The sequence below is a fragment of the Rana temporaria genome, chromosome 10 (genome assembly GCF_905171775.1).
Source record: "Rana temporaria chromosome 10, aRanTem1.1, whole genome shotgun sequence".
Taxonomy (NCBI): domain Eukaryota; kingdom Metazoa; phylum Chordata; class Amphibia; order Anura; family Ranidae; genus Rana; species Rana temporaria.
In genome coordinates, this window is record NC_053498.1 from 148,180,070 (window position 1) to 148,197,134 (window position 17,065).

At 45.8% G+C, this 17,065-nt stretch overlaps 1 protein-coding gene across 1 annotated transcript in view; it reads left to right on the forward strand.

The window, feature by feature from the left end:
* Positions 1-3,872: 3,872 nt before the first annotated feature.
* Positions 3,873-17,065, forward strand: part of LOC120915752 (uromodulin-like) — a 59,380-nt gene continuing 46,187 nt past the window's right edge. Inside the window, exons 1-3 of the mRNA XM_040326525.1 lie at positions 3,873-3,966; positions 4,005-4,049; positions 8,130-8,189. Coding sequence (XP_040182459.1) covers positions 8,144-8,189 — 46 coding nt within the window. The 5' untranslated portion in view covers positions 3,873-3,966; positions 4,005-4,049; positions 8,130-8,143. The remainder of the gene's footprint in view (positions 3,967-4,004; positions 4,050-8,129; positions 8,190-17,065) is intronic.

A 17,065-nucleotide genomic window follows, 5' to 3' on the forward strand; every position in this document is an offset into this window, starting at 1 on the left:
CGGTTTTCCGTTCCAACTTGCCATCAATCATCTGGTGATGGTACTCTATGACGGACGGTGGGCCAGATTCATCAAGAGATACGACGGCGGATCTCCTGATCCGCCATCGTATCTCTAAGATCCGACGGTCGGATCTATGCGACTGATTCATAAGAATCAGTTCCGCATAGATCTCCCTTAGATCCGACTGGTGTAAGTGGCTTACACCGTCAGATCTTAGGCTGCAATCTCCCGCCGGCCGCTAGGTGTCGCCTCGGTTTTTTACGCGTCGGATATGCAAATGAGGAGAACCGCCGATTCAGTAACGAACGCCTGCCCGCCACTTTTTTTTCACGTCTTTTGCGTTCGGCTTTTTCCGGCGGATAGTTACCCCTGCTATAGCAGGGGTAACTGCGGCGTTTCCTATATTTAGTATGGCCGTCGTTCCCGCGCCGAGTTTTACATTTTAACGTCGTTTGCGTACGTCGATTCAGAATTCGGCCCGACGCAGGTTACGCTCACGCCAAAACCACTGACGTCCTAGCGACGTCAGTGTGAGCAATGCACGCCGGCGGCTCATGCGCATTTAAATCGGCGCAGGGACGCGCCTGATTTAAATACTACACTCCCCCTGGCCGCGGAATTTGAATTCCGCCGGGGGAGTTACGATCCGCCGGTGCAAGTTTCGAGGTAAGTGCTTTGTGAATACAGCACTAGCCTCGCAAAAGTGCACCGGCGGATCGTAAATCACATAGATTACGCGGATCTAAAGATCCGCTAATCTATGTGAATCTGGCCCAGTATCTACATCACATATCATTTAATTCATTGTATATTTATATATATAATTTTTGTATTTATCTATTTTGTAATATTTGTATTTTGTAATACATTTATATACATTTTTGTAAATTTTTGATGCTTCTATTTGTTGCCTCCACAATCCCGATCCTTTTTGATTTTTTTTCAATTATTTAGCAATTAAGGGATGGTGGCAACCACATGCCACCCTACATGAGTTGATCCTTTTCTATTATTGCCAGCAGTTTAGACATTACCGGCTGTGTGTTGAGTTATTTCGAGGGGACTGCAAATTTACACCGTTATACAAGCTGTACACTCACTACACAACATTGTAGCAAAGTGTAATTTGTTCAATATTTACAAAAATGTGAGGTACTGTATCATGGATAAATGCATATGTTCACCAGCACACCATGAATCTTGAATTTCAGTCTAAAACTTTTATTGCAGAAAGGTCACATCACAAAAGGGTCCTGCGTGACCCCGAAATGTTGCACTTTTCCCTTTGCAATGTGATCTTTCTGCAATAAAAGTTTTGGACTGAAATTCAAGATCCACGGCGTGCTGGGGAACATGGTCATTTATCGATATATTGTGACAGACCTTAGGTAACAAGGGGCCAGATTCAGGTAGCAATTACGCCTGCGTAACCATAGTTACGCAGCGCAATTGCTGACTTGCGCCGGCGTAACGAGTTCTCCTGATTCAGAGAACTCGTTACGCCGACTGCAGCCTAAAATCTGCGTGGCATAAGGCTCTTATGCCACGCAGATTTTAGGCTGCATTCTAGCGATGACCGCTAGGGGGCGCTCCCATTGTGATCTGTGTATAGTATGCAAATTGCATACTAACACCGATTCACAACGTTGCGCGAGCCCTGCGTACGCAAATTACATAGTTTGCGTATGTCGGGTTTCGCATAAGGTTACACATCCTAATAGCAGGCGCAGCCAATGCTATAGGATACCCGGCGTTCCCGCGTCGCGACGTTCGAATTTTACGTCGTTTGCGTAAGTGAATCGTGAATGGCGCTGGACGCCATTCACGTTCACTTTGAAGCAAATGACGTCCTTGCGACGTCATTTGCCGCAATGCACGACGGGAAAGTTTCCCGACGGAGCATGCGCTGTACGCTCGGCGCGGGAGCGCGCCTAATTTAAATGATTCCCGCCCCCAGCGGGATCATTTACATTGCGCGCGCTTACGCCGGGCAATTTTGCCGGCGCGCCCTCGCAATTTACGGAGCTACTGCTCCGTGAATCGAGGGCAGCGCAAATTATTTGCGGGGGCGTAGGGCAAAATCGTTGCCCTGTGCCTCCGCAAATAATGCGCAAGTCGTACCTGAATCCGGGCCAATGCCCATGGAAGGTACAATATGTCTACCAGGAGGGCGGGTGGGATTCCTATGTACCTTTGGGAAATAATAAAAGTACCACACCTGGTAGAAGTCTTTATGGAAGAATGAGATTTTTTTATTTTTTATCAATGACCCCAATATTTTTATCCTCTAAGATAAGGGGTTTTAACCACTTAAGACCCGGACCTTTAGGCAGCTAAAGGACCTTGCTCCTTTTGTGATTCAGCACTGCGTCACTTTAACTGACAATTGCGCGGTCGTGCCACGTGGCTCCCAAACAAAATTGGCGTCCTTTTTTTCCCACAAATAGAGCTTTCTTTTGGTGGTATTTGATCACCTCTGCGGTTTTTATTTGTTGCACTATGAACAAAAATAGAGCGACAATTTTGAAAAAATTGCAATATTTTTTACTTTGTGACACAATAAAACTTTTGTTGTTGTTCATATAGTTTTGGGCACTGCAAAAAGAAAAACGGCTACAATTGGGTTTTAACCACTTCCCGACCTCCTCATGTACATATACGTCAGCAGAATGGCACGGACAGGCACATGTACGTACCTGTACGTCCTCTGCTAGACGTGGGTGGGGGGTCCGATCGGGACCCCCCCCCGGTACATGCGGAGGTCGGGTCCGCTCGGGGAGCGATCTGGGACGACGGCGCGGCTATTTGTTTTTAGCCGCTCCGTCGCGATCGGGTGATCGCCACGTGCTTCACTGTGGCGGCGCATCGATCGGGTGATCCCCTTTATAGGGGAGATCCGATCGATGATGTCATTTCTACAGCCACACCCCCCTACACTAGTAAACACACACACTGTGATCCCTAAATGTTACAGCGCCCCCTGTGTTTAACTCCCAAACTGCAACTGTCATTTTCACAATAAAGAATGCAATTTAAATGCATTTTTTTCTGTGAAAATGACAATGGTCCCAAAAATGTGTCAAAATTGTCCGAAGTGTCCGCCATAATGTCGCAGTCACGAAAAAAAATCGCTGATCGCCGCCATTAGTAGTAAAAAAAATAAAAAAAATAAAAATGCAAAAAAACTATCCCCTATTTTGTAAACGCTATAAATTTTGTGCAAACCAACCGATAAACGATTATTGCGATTTTTTTTACCAAAAATAGGTAGAAGAATACGTATCGGCCTAAACTGAGGAAAAAAAAAAAATTATATATGTTTTTGGGGGATATTTATTACAGCAAAAAGTAAAAAATATTGCATTTTTTTCAAATTGTCGCTCTATTTTTGTTTATAGCGCAAAAAATAAAAACCGCAGAGGTGATCAAATACCACCAAAAGAAAGCTCTATTTGTGGGGAAAAAAGGACGCCAATTTTGTTTGGGAGCCACGTCGCACGACCGCGCAATTGTCTGTTAAAGCGACGCAGTCCCGAACTGTAAAAACCCCTTGGGTCTTTAGGCAGCAATATGGTCCAGGGCTTAAGTGGTTAAATTAAACAAATATGTCAAATAGTTGAAATATTGATTTGTAACAGAACAAGGTGACATTTTCATCGGCTACAATTATTAAATGCCTCCAGAAAAATACATCAGTCTGTGACGATTGACTTAAATTTAAACCGTGACCACTCGGGGCTAAGTCCTGCCTGGGTGAGGCCCAGTTACTCCAACGTCACCTCATCTCCACCTTCGAGTTTCTTGGTAAGATCGACGCATTGCATTCCATCTGGACCAATGAGTATATAAGTAGCTGAGTGATCGGTAATTGTCCACAGACCCTCCACCACCTCGACCCAACTGTCTTTCCTAAAGGTGACAAAACTCAACTGACAACTACCTTTGGTCACTTGTTGGAAGAACATCAAGTTGTCGGAAGAACATCGAGTTGTCGGAAGAACATCGAGTTGTCGGAAGCCCGAGACATTTCCACACCACATTTGCCGGTGAGTATAAAACCTTGATTTCTAAGTAATTTACAACTCATAGCAGACAATCAGGATACAATTATAATTTTATAAAGCAGGTCATACACCTTACATTGTGGTTATAATATCTCCTTACAATCTCCTTAAAGGGAGGGAATATCATGAGAGAATGATGGAGGCGGCCATTGGTGGCCCTTCACTTGCTGGTTGGCTGGTTATCATGACAATTTCTTGGCTTCAATGTTATCCAAGTTTCTGCCTTTGTAACACGTTTAATTGCAATATAAGGATTTACTTAACTATCTAATCAATGGGTACCCAGGGGCGGACTGACCATTGGGGCTCTGGGGCACTGCCTGAGGGCCCCATGCCACTAGGGGGCCCCATCAGGGTTGCCAGGCTCAATAAAACCAGGGACAGTATGTAAAAATCTGTGTTTTTTTTACATCTGTCCCTGATATGTCCGAAACCGACATGCTTTTGATGTGAAAATCCTGAGATTTTAGCTGCCCCACCTCTGCACTGCCTCCTGGCGTGGTGGCCATCTGTAAGCCCAGGGGCCCCATAATCTTCTATTGCCCGGGGGCCCCATGAGTTGTCAGTCCACCCCTGTGTGTACCTAATTGGCAATTGTTGGAAGATCGAATGCCAATTGAACAGTCAATGGGGGCAGGCCCGGACTGGTCATAGGGCATACCGGGCATATGCCCGATGGGCCGCGGCGACCAGTGACCGCATGTCACGTCTCCCCCCAGTGTAACATGCAGGGGGTCCAGAACTGTTAGGGTGGTGTCTGTGTAATGTAAATGGGTCCAGAGGTGCGGTGCTATGTAATGTAAAAGGGTCCAGAGATGCAGGGTGCTGTGTAATGTAAAAGGGTCCAGAAGTGCAAGGCGCTGTGTAATGTAAAGGGGTCCAAATGTGCAGGGTGCTGTGTAATGTAAAGGGGTCCAGAGGTGCAGGGTGCTGTGTAATGTAAAGGGGCCCAGAGGTACAGGGTGCTGTGTAATATAAAGGGGTCCAGAGGTGCAGGGTGCTGTGTAATGTAAAGAGGTCCAGAGGTGCAGGGTGCTGTGTAATGTAAAGGGGTCCAGAGGTGCAGGGTGCTGTGTAATGTAAAGAGGTCCAGAGGTGCAGGGTGCTGTGTAATGTAATGGGGTCCAGAGGTGTAGGGTGCTATGTAATGTAAAGGGGTCCACATCCCATCATTACCCGCTGCCGCGTCCCGTCCCCCCCCCCCCACTTGATGTTCTGCAAGTGCAAAGTGCACTTGAAATTACACTGAATGTGCACTTGGAAGTGCAGTTGCTGTGGATCTGAGAGGTAGATCTGAAATGAGGGGAAGCTCTGCTGATTTTATCATTCAATCATGTGCAAGCTAAAATTACGTTTTTTATTTTCCTTGCATGTCCCCCTCGGATCTACAGCGACTGCACTTCCAAGTGTACTTTGCCTTCGTAGTTTGCACTTGTGGTGCAAAGTGGATTTGCCTTCCGTAAATAACCCCCAATGTGTGTGTGGGGTGGGCTTTTGGCCCCATACTCACGAGCAAACATGTCTGCTGAAACTGGCCCGCAGGCCAGTTTCAGCAGACATGTTTGGTCGTGTGTGGGCGCGAGCGGGCCGAATTCCAGCAAACATTTGCCCGCCGGGCCTTTTCCCAGCAGACAAATATTCCTGGACTTGTTTTAAAACAGCCCGCTGGAATTCAGCCCGCTCGGACATGTACGGTCGTCAGTACAGACCTACCGTACATGTCCAGCCGCCCGCCGTGCCTCGCATGCGTCGAATGACTTCGACGCATGCGTGGAAGCATTTTAAAGGCGGGCCGCCCACGTCGCCGCGTCATTGTCGCGGCGACACCGCGTCATCGACGCGGCGACACCGCGGACACGCCCCGCGTATTGTTTACGCGCGGACTTCTGTACGATGGTGTGTACAACCATCGTACAGAAGCCCTCTGGCAGACATGTATGGTGAAAACGGTCCGACGGACCGCTTTCACCATACATGTTTGTCCGTGTGTACCCGGCCTTAGACTTACTTAAACCTTGTAACACGATGGGGGTTATTTATGAAAGGCAAATCCAGTGCACTGCAAATACACTTGAAAGTGCAATCGCTATAGATCGCTGTAGAGGTGAAGCTCTGAAATGAGGAGAAGCTCTGCTGATTTTATCCTCCAATCATGTGCAAGCTAAAATGATTATTGTTCGTTTGCGATATACATATATATTTATTTATTTATTTTCTTTTCGAATATTGTTAAGTCTCATATGTTACTTAGCCAATAAAAATAATGAATATTGTAACCTATATGAATTTTTACTTTTTTTTTGTTTTTTTTTGGGGGGGGGGTTACTGTATTACTTTACAGGTTGGAATAATTTATTTTTGGTTGTTAAAAATATATATATACAATTTTATTGTTAGGTCTTATATTTTACATAGTCAGTGGCCCAGATTCAAGAAGCAATTGCATCTGCGTAACCATAGTTACGCAGCGAAATTGCTTACTTGCGTTTAAATGATTCCCGCCCCCTACGGGATCATTTACATTAGGCGCCCTTACGCAGGGCATTTTTGAGGAGCGCCCACGCAAATTACGTGGCTACTGCCTTATGAATGAAGCGTAGCGCAAATAATTTGCGTAGGCGCAGGGAAAAAAGGGTACTCTGCGCCTCCGTAAGGAGCGCGCAGCTGTACCTGAATCTACCCCAATGAATATAATGAATGTTGTAACTTATAGGGATGTTTTTTTTTCCTATTGAATGTATTTTGTTTTATTTTGGGTTTTACTGTATTGCGTTACAGGTTTGAATCTTAGGCCTTGTACAGACGACCGAACATGTCCGATGAAAACGGTCCGCGGACCGTTTTCATCGGACATGTCTGCTGGGAGGTTTTGGTCTGATGTGTGTACACACCATCAGACCAAAATCCCCGCGGACAGAAAACGCGGTGACGTAGAAGACACCGACGTTCTCTGACACGGAAGTTCAATGCTGCGTGGATTTTTAAAGCAAGTTGGCTTTTTTTTAACCTATGGATAAATAACTGATGGGGCCCACACACAATCGGTTTGGTCCGATGAAAACGGTCCATCGGTTTGACCGATCGCGTGTACGCGGCATAAGTCTTGTACGTTACATAGTCAGTAAAAATAATTAGCCAGATTCAGGTATAGTTACGCCGGCGTATCAGTAGATACGCCGTCGTAACTCTGAATCCGCGCCATCCTACATTTAAGCGTATTCTCAAACTGAGATACGCTTAAATGTTGCTAAGATACGTGCGGCGTAAGTCTCCCTACGCTGTCGTATATTAGCTGTCTATTTACGCTGGCCGCTAGGGGCGTGTACGCTGATTTACGCCTAGAATATGTAAATCAGCGAGATACGCCTATTCACGAACGTACGCTCGCCCGTCGCAGTAAAGATACGCCGTTTACGTAAGGCGTTTTCAGGCGTAAAGATAAACCACCAAAAAGATGGCGCAGCCAATGTTAAGTATGGACGTCGGAAACCGCCGTCGAATTTCACGTCGTTTGCCTAAGTCGATTCAGAATAGGGCTGGGCGTAGGTTACGTTCACGTCGAAAGCATTGACTATTTGCGACGTGATTTGGAGCATGCGCACTGGGATACGACCGCGGACGGCGCATGCGCCGTTCGTTCAAAACGTCATTTACGTGGGATCATGCTTTATTTACATAAAACACGCCCACCTCTTCACAATTTGAATTAGGCGCGCTTACGCCGGCACATTTACGCTACGCCGCCGTAACTTAGGACGCAAGTGCTTTGTGAATACTGCACTTGCCTCTCTAACTTGCGGCGGCGTAACGTAAATTACATACGCTACGCCCGCACATCTTTAAGCCGCCCCTGTACGTGAATCTGGCCAAATAAATATTGTAACATATGAAGATGTTTGTTGTTTTTTTCTTTGCATTTATTTTGATTTATTTAGACTTTTACTGTATAGAACGATATATAAAATAATGCAGAATTTTGTAAGACTTGTTTTGCATTTTTTATTTATTTTTCTGCTAAATTGCAAACAGAAATTAGTTGCTCATATAGAATGTATTTTCTAGGGTCCCTGATCACCATGAAGACAACACTGCTGCTCTCTGTACTGTGCGCTGTCATGGCGGGTGAGTGACGTTTGTCTCCTTTTTATCTTCTAATATCTGTAATACAGAGACAGCGATCGTTCCCAGAGATCGGAGGGTGTGATTGGGAAGGGCAAATTAACAAAAAAAAAAAGCAAAGAGAGATCCGTTCTTTTTCCATGTTTTCAACTATATCATTTATAGGATGATGGTACCCCCCCCCCCCCTTACCCTACTAACCTATGGAGGCAACCATTTCTAATCCTCTAATTGAAGTGTATCTGAACCCGAGAATGCAAAAATAATATATTACAGCTTACTGGTCCTTAGTGGCAGCTGCTTTAGTTTTCACCTGGTGATCCTGCCAGCCTTCCTGTTACATAGTAACAGAGGGCCATATTCTTATAGATCTCCGGCGGCGTAACGTTTGTCCTTTACGTTACTCCGCCGCAAGTTTAACTGGCAAGTGCCTGATTGCCAAACCACTTACCTGTAAACTTGCGGCGGCGTAGCGTAAAGTCCACCCGCGCAAGCACTCCTAATTCAAATGATCCTGGTAGGGGGCGTGGATCATTTAAATTAGGCGCGCTCCCGCACCGATCGTAATGCACATGCTCCGTCGGGTAAATTACCCGACGTGCATTGCGCTAAATGACGTCTCACGGACGTCATTTGTTTTGACGGTAACGTAAATGGCGTCCATCGCCATTCACGGACGACTTACGCAAACGACGTTAAATTTTCAAATTTCGACGCGGGAACGACGGCCATACTTAACATTTATCTTTACGCCGCGTATCGCTTACGGAAACAACATAAAATCACTACGACGGGCAAGCGTACGTTAGAGAATCGGCGTGACTAGTCATTTGCATATTCTACGCTGACCGCAAAGGAAACGCCACCTAGCGGTCAGCGTAAATATTGCAGCCTAAGATACAACGGCGCAGGCCGTCGTATCTTAGGCATGTTTAAGTGTATCTCAGTTTGAGAATACACTTAGACATACGACGGGCTTAGAATCGGACTTACGTCGGCGTATCTGCTGATACGCCGGCGTAAATTCTTTGAGAATATGGCCCATAGTTACATAGTAGGTGAGGATTGAAAAAAGTCCATCAAGGTCCAACCTCTGTATGTGATGAGATGTCAGTGTTACATTGTATATCCCTGTATGTTGTGGTCGTTCAGGTGCGTATCTAATAGTTTTTTGAAATTATCGATGCTCCTCCCCCCGCTGAGGCCACCGCCTGTGAAAGGGAATTCCACATCCTTGCCGCTCTTACAGTAAAGAACCCTCTACTCAGTGGTCATCAACCCTGTCCTGCAGGGCCCACTAACAGGCCAGGTTTTATGTATTACCTTGGGAAGATGCAGACTAGAATACTGCAATCACTGAGCAGCAAATGATACCCCCTGTGATGTATTTCAGTTATCTTGCAAACCTGGCCTGTTAGTGGGCCCTGCAGGACAGGGTTGATGACCACTGCTCTACCTAGTTTAAGTTTAAACCTCTTTTCTTCTAATTTTAGTGAGTGGCCACGTGTCTTGCTAAACTCCCTTCCGTGAAAACGTTTTCTCCCTATTGTGGGGTCACCAGTCTGGTATTTGTACATAGAAATCATCTCCCCCTCTCATCGTCTCTTCTGCGGAGAGAATAAGTTCAGAGCTCAAAACCTTTCCTCATAACTAATATCCTCCAGACCCTTTATCAGCTTTGTTGCCCTTCTTTGAACTCGCTCCATTTCCAGTACATCCGTCCTGAGGACTGGTGCCCAGAACTGGACGGCATACTCCAGGTGCGGCCGGACCAGAGTCTTGTAGAGCGGGAGAATTATCCTTTTATCTCTGGAGTTTATTCCCTTTTTAATGCCAATATTCTGTTTGCTTTGTTAGCAGCAGCTTGGCATTGCTGAGCCTATCATCTACTAGGACCCCAGATCCTTTTCCACCCTCCCTCCCCCATACCCTCCCTCCCCCATACCTGAGCTCCTCCCTCCCCCATACCCGAGCTCCTCCCTCTCCCCCATTGCTGAGCCTATCATCTACTAGGACCCCCAGTGCCGATCCTGACCTCCCTGGGGCCCTAAGCAAAATGACATGTCACATTAAAGTTGAGAAGCGGGGGGGGGGGGGGGGGTTCTGCTGTCGGAAATGACATCAGCCAGCGAGTTGAGAAGCGGGGTGAGGGGGCGAAAAATACTTCTCACCAGGCAAGGCCCCTAGTAATATGGGGGGCCCTCCGCAGCTTTGTGGGGCCCTAAGCGGCTTGCATAGTGAGCCTATAAGGCGGATCGGCCCTGCCCCCAGATCCTTTTCCATCCTAGATTCCGCCAGAGGTTCTCCCCCCAGTGTATAGATTGCATTCATATTTTTGCCACCCAAATGCATTATTTTACATTTTTCTACATTGAACCTCATTTGCCATGTAGCTGAACTGTTTATCCCTCCTCCAGGTCGTTTATGAACAAATTAAATAGGAATGGTCCCAGCATAGAACCCTGGGGGACCCCACTACCCACCCCCTGACCACCCAGAGTACTCACCATTTATCACCACCCTCTGAACTCGCCCTTGTAGCCAGTTTTCAATCCATGTCCTCACCCCATGGTCCATGCCAACGGACCTTAATTCCTGATGGCGGCCCTGATCCTTGTGTTACATTGTAGTTGGATTTGAGATCTGTTTAGACTTTCACACAGGAACACGGAATGTACTTTAATGTTATTTTTTTTTTTTTCAGTCTATTCAGTGGTTGCGTCTGTACCCTGCGGAACTGCAACCTGTGCTGATGATGAGTTTTGTAACAATAGTACTGCCTGCCAGTGCAATTCAACTCTCTATCCATTCATACGAGGTATGGTATGCTATAATACAATGGTTGCATTGCATTGATGAAATAAAATGCATTTGTATGAATAAACCCGTATGAGGTGCATGTAAGACACATAGGAAATAGTTGGAAAGTGTAATGGCCCGTTTACACCCGGGTGCTACATAAACCACAATGGAGCCCCACCTTTGATTGGGCGATAGTACAGGAATAATCCAACCCTCTGCAGTCTGTCACATGAACATACAAACTTGGATTGCTTTGGATAATATGGAGGCGGGAGTTGAAACCATAGCGGGATCTCACTAAAGTCAGCTTTTCTTGTTCCCAATGGAACAAATCACTATTTGCACCGATATTTGTGGCTTAGGGAGGTCTGTATATGAGAAATCATGGAAAAAAGTCATCGGTATTTAAAGGACTCCTGTGTGCTCCCCACAGGGCCGCCATTAGGGGGGTACAGGCATTACATCTGTAAGGGGCCCGATGGTCCCCAGGGGCCCGGCTGGCCCCCCTCCCATTTATTTTTTATTTTTTGCATTACACCTGTAAGGTGCCCGATGGTCCCCAGGGCCCCTTACAGGCCCGGCTGGCCCCCCTCCCATTTTTTGTGCATTACACCTGTTAGGTGGCCCGATGGTCCCCAGGGCCCCTTACAGGCCTGGCTGGCCCCCCTCCCATTTTTTTTTTGCATTACACCTGTAAGGGACCCGATGGTCCCCAAGGGCCTGGCTAGCCCCCCTCCAGTTAATTTTTAATTGTTTGCATTACACCTGTAAGGGGCTCGATGGTCCCCAGGGCCCCTTACAGGTCCAGCCGGGCCCCCTCCCATTTTCTTTTTACATTACACCTGTAAGGGGCCCAATGGTCCCCAGGACCCCTTACAGACCCGGCCGGCCCCCCTCCCGTTTTTTTTTTTGCATTACACCTGTAAGGGGCCTGATGGTCCCCATGGGGCCTGGCTAGCCCCCCTCCAGTTAATTTTTAATTTTTTGCATTACACCTGTTAGGTGGCCCGATGGTCCCCAGGGCCCCTTACAGGCCTGGCTGGCCCCCTCCCGTTTTTTTTGCATTACACCTGTTAGGTGGCCCAATGGTCCTCAGGGCCCCTTACAGACCCGGCCGGCCCCCCTTCCGTTTTTTTTTTGCATTACACCTGATGGTCCCCAGGCCCCCCCCCTGCTTATTATCTTGCGTCAGTAGAAAAGAGATTACACTTGTTTTTTTGTTTTTTTCGTCAGCGCTCCCCCCCCCCCACGGTTGTCTGCTGCAGGGGGACCCTGCCTAAAGCTGTGTAGGGGGCCCCAAAATTTGTGATGGCTGCCCTGTCTCCCCATATCAGACTTTCTGAACTAGAGTTCCATGGAACAGTAGGGTTCTTCCAGAGGTTGCTTGGGGTTCCTCGAGCAAATTCTGCCTCTCAGATAAGTCTGGTCTCAATACTTCACTCCTGCTCAATGACAGGTCTGGGGGGGGGGGGGGGACAGCTGACGTATACAAAAAGCGGGGGTCTCTCAGGAGACATCAATGACCATCTATGAACATGACCATAATTGACTATAATTAGTCAATGTTGTCACTGGAATCCAAATGCCTGAAAGTCCAAGGTAGATGAGTTCAGATGGAAACTTACGTTCATCCCTTCGGATGACCAATGTAAGGGGAACACTCATTGGTGTGTGCAGCCTATTGTATTAGGGTGTGTACCCCAGAGTACAAACACACATGTGTGTATATCAGTAGACGGTGTCAGTAGCTTTTTTTATTTTTATACATTTTTTTATAGTTTTTTACAATTTTTTTTTATTATTTTAATTATTATATTATTATTATTTTAATAAAACAATGTCTATTAATGTAAGGGGGGCATTACACTGACCTCCAACATAAAAGTGCACTACATTGACCACCAGTGTAAGGGGGACTACACTGACCACCAACAGTCATGGTTTTGTATGTAAACTGGAAGTTTAATTTGCCTCTATGGCAGCTTTCTCCCCAGTCCATGGTCACTCTTGCCACCCTAAAGTGGGTATATATAGAAAACCCCCTATAGTGTATAATGTACATCAATCACATCACCTTCTCATCTCAGAAATACTGAATTAATTTTCTCTTTTCAGGAAAATCTCCATCTCCAAATTTTACTTGTACCGGAGCAAAGTTCAATATACAAGTGTCAAAATGTTGGTTGGAAGCACAAGGTTATAATACATCTGATATCAGGCTGAACAGCACCAACCCTGATTGTCTCGCAGCAAGGGAGGTTGTGGATGGAAAATCAGAGATCACCATTCATCGTTCATTGATCAAATATGACTGTAACACTGAAGCTGCGGTAAGTTCTCCTGACACGTCTGACTGTTTGTTATACAAGAGAAGTAAAAATAGATACAATAAAGTTATGAATAGAATAGTGAAGGTTTAGTACCCTTGTCATGGATATGAAATCCCCTTACCAGAGTTTGTGGACAGGCGGGTTCAACGGGCTTTTGGGAAGACGCTCTCACTAGCCGTGCTTAAACCAGACAGCGCAATTTCTGGGAAGGTATCTCAGGGTGTGAATTTAAGAAAGTACCTCCAACTCCCCATAGGTGGTTAATATGAAGCAACAGCACTAAATAGTGTAAAACCTTTATACAAATGTCGATCCTAAGTACGGGATAATGGGATTCACCCCTTCAGTTTTCCGAGGGGGATTCCTGCTATAATGTTTAACCCCTTCAATACCGGGCTTTAAAACCCACCTCCATACCGGGGGGCCTATTCTGGCACTTCTCTCCTACATGTACAAATCATCATTCTTTTGCTAGAAAATTACTCAGAACCCCCAAACACTATATATGTTTTTTTTAGCATACACCCTAGGGAATAAAATGGCGGTCATTGCAACTTTTTTTTCTTGCACGGTATTTGCGCAATCATTTTTCAAACGCCTTTTTTTGTAAAAAAAATGGTTTCATGATTTAAAAAATAAAAAAACAGTAAAGTTAGCCAATTTTTTTTGTAAAATATGAAAGATGATGTTACGCTGAGTAAATAGATACCTAACATGTCACACTTTAAAATTGCGCACACTCATTCGTTACTTAAAAATCTCCATAGGCGACGCTTTAATTTTTTTTTACAGGTTACCAGTTTAGAGTTACAGAGGAGGTCTAGTGCTAGAATTGTTGCACACGCTCTAACGCACGCGGCGACACCTCACATGTGTGGTTTGAACGACGTTTACATACGTGGGCGGGACTTACGTGTGAGTTCGCTTCTGAGCGCGAGCTACTGGGGACAGGGGCGTTTTAATTTTTTTTATTTATTTATTTATTTTTTAGTTTACTTATTTATACATTTTTTACACTTTATTTTTTATTTATTTTTTTCGATCGCTTTTATTCCTATTGCAAGGAATGTAAACATCCCTTGTAATAGGAATAGTGTGTGACAGGTCCTCTTTATGGAGAGATGCGGGGTGGTCAATAAGAACTCCCCCTCCCCCCACATCTCTCCTCCAGGCTGGAAAGAATGAGATTGTGAAAGAAAATTCACAGATCTCATTCTTACTAGCTGCAATTGCGGTTTGTTTACTTACGGGTACCCGGGCGTGACGTCATCACATCGCGCCCAGGCCTCCGACGGTCATAGAGATGACTGGTGACCATCTGGTCACCAGTTATCTCTATGCATCATGTCTCCGGGCCCCCGATGGGACGGGAGAGCCTGGAGAAGCACCGGATGGCGGCGGGAGGGGGGGATGTCCCCTCCCGCCGCCTATAAGAACGATCAAGCGGCGGAACCGCCGCTATGATCATTCTTATGTTGCACAGAATCGCAGCTGGAAGAAAATGATATCTGAATGATGCCTCTAGGTGCACCCATCATTCAGATATCCCCGCACAAAGTACAGGACGTCATATGACGTCCACCCGGGATAAGAGATCCCCTTTTTGGATGTCATATGACGGCGTGCGGGTTTAAAGTGGTTAAGATATGGTTGTAGTGAGTCTGTTTTCTTGTTCTTTTTTCTCACCATATCCTTGCATGTAACGAGTAATATAAAAAAAATTATAATAATTTGATATAAAAAAAACAAATGTTTATTTAAAAGCGAGTTCTACTCACATTTGGTATAAATCCATGCACATGTCTCTGTAAACAATTCCCGATCAAACAAGATGGAGTCCACTTCTAGTTCCAGGTAATGACGTGATGACTTCACCCTGCGCGTTTTGTCACCATAGGACGTCTGATGCCGCGTACACACGACCGTTTTTCGGGTTCTAAAAAAATGACGATTTTTTTGAATGTCATTAAAAACGACCGCGCGTGGGCTCCAGAGCACTTTTCACGATCTAAAAAAATGGCCATTAAAAATTTCGAACATGCTCTATTTTTTCACTACGTTTTTTAACGTTGTCGTTTTTAAGGTTGTAAAAAATGGTCGTGTGTGGGCTTTAATGACGTGAAAAAAACGAGCATGCTCAGAAACAAGTTATGAGACGGGAGCGCTTGTTCTGGTAAAACTACCGTTCGTAATGGAGTAATAAGCACATTCATCACGCTGTAACAGACAGAAAAGCGCGAATCGTCTTTTACTAACACGGAATCAGCTAAAGCAGCCCCAAGGGTGGCGCCATCCGAATGGAACTTCCCCTTTATAGTGCCGTCGTACGTGTTGTACGTCACCGCGCTTTGCTAGAGCATTTTTTTTTTCACAATCGTGTTTAGGCAAGGCTGTTTTAATGATCGGGTTGAAAAAAACTTCGTTTTTTCTAGACCCTTAAAAATTTAATTTTTTAGAACCCGAAAAACGGTTGTGTGGACGCGGCATCAAAGTTTTTTTGCCCTCTATGTATTTCTATAATAGATTTTGCAAGGAAAGAAAGCACTAAAACTTGTCAGAACTCAAGTCGCCCCAAGTCGATTGACGTGAGAAATTCCATTATAGTTAATGAGAGCCGTCTTAATGCACACTACTGAAGTCGCTCCGACTTCAGAAAAGGTTCCTGTACTACTTCAAGGCGACTTCTAGGCGACTTGTACCCATAGATTTCAATAGAAGTCACCTCCAAAGTCGGATCTCCATCTTAAAGTGGTTGTAAAGGTACAACTCCGCCCTGTGCGTTTTGTCACCATAGGACGTCTAAGAGATTTTTGCCCATTATGTATTTCTATAATGGATTTTGCAAGGAAAGAAATCACTAAAACTTGTCAGACCTCAAGTCACCCCAAGGCGATTGACGTGAGAAATTCCATTATAGTTAATGAGAGCCGTCTTAATGCACACTACTGAAGTCGCTCCGACTTCAGAAAAGGTTCCTGTACTACTTCAAGGCGACTTCTAGGCGACTTGTACCCATAGATTTCAATGGAAGTTGCCTCCAAAGTCGGATCTCCCTGAAGCAACTTTACAGGAAAAGAAAACCCAGGCAAACCCCTCCCTCCCACAGAGCTGATTATTCTGTGATTGGCCACAGCCAAAGTCGCCTGTCCTGGAGGCAACTTTAAGTCGCTCAAAGTCATGCTGAAGTCGCCTCCAAATCGCCTTGCAAAGTGGTGCTGTAAGTCAGGTTGCCCCTGTGTGAACCGGCACTAAGTGTTTGTTTTATCCTAATGCATTTACAGCATTAATGGAAAACATGCCCGGGTACATTTACAACTCCCCCCATCCTCATACACATGCCTGGTGTCCCTTTTCCCTTCCATCGGGTCTCCAAAGTCTGCACCATTCCCCAAACGTCCTGGTTGGAGATGAGATAGAGAGGGAAGAGGTGTACTAGGCTCCTGAAGTTACCAGTGAGGAGGAGCAGGGGCGTGGCTTGCTGGGCTCTGTGTGTTTAAATGGACGCACACAGCCGCAGCTGAAGGTGCTCATGCATGGTTGTCTCTTTCGCAGATGGCTAGTTAAAGCAGACAGCCTCAGGGAGGAAGAGAGGGAGGGTCCCTGGTGACGCAAATCCACGGTGTCCTGTGATTGTTATGGGAGAGGCAACCTCAGCCTGGGCACCTTCCAGGCCACACCCCCAATATGTCTCTTTAGCAATTGGTTAGTTAAAGGAGGCACCCATAGGGAGGAAGAGAGGGAGGGTCC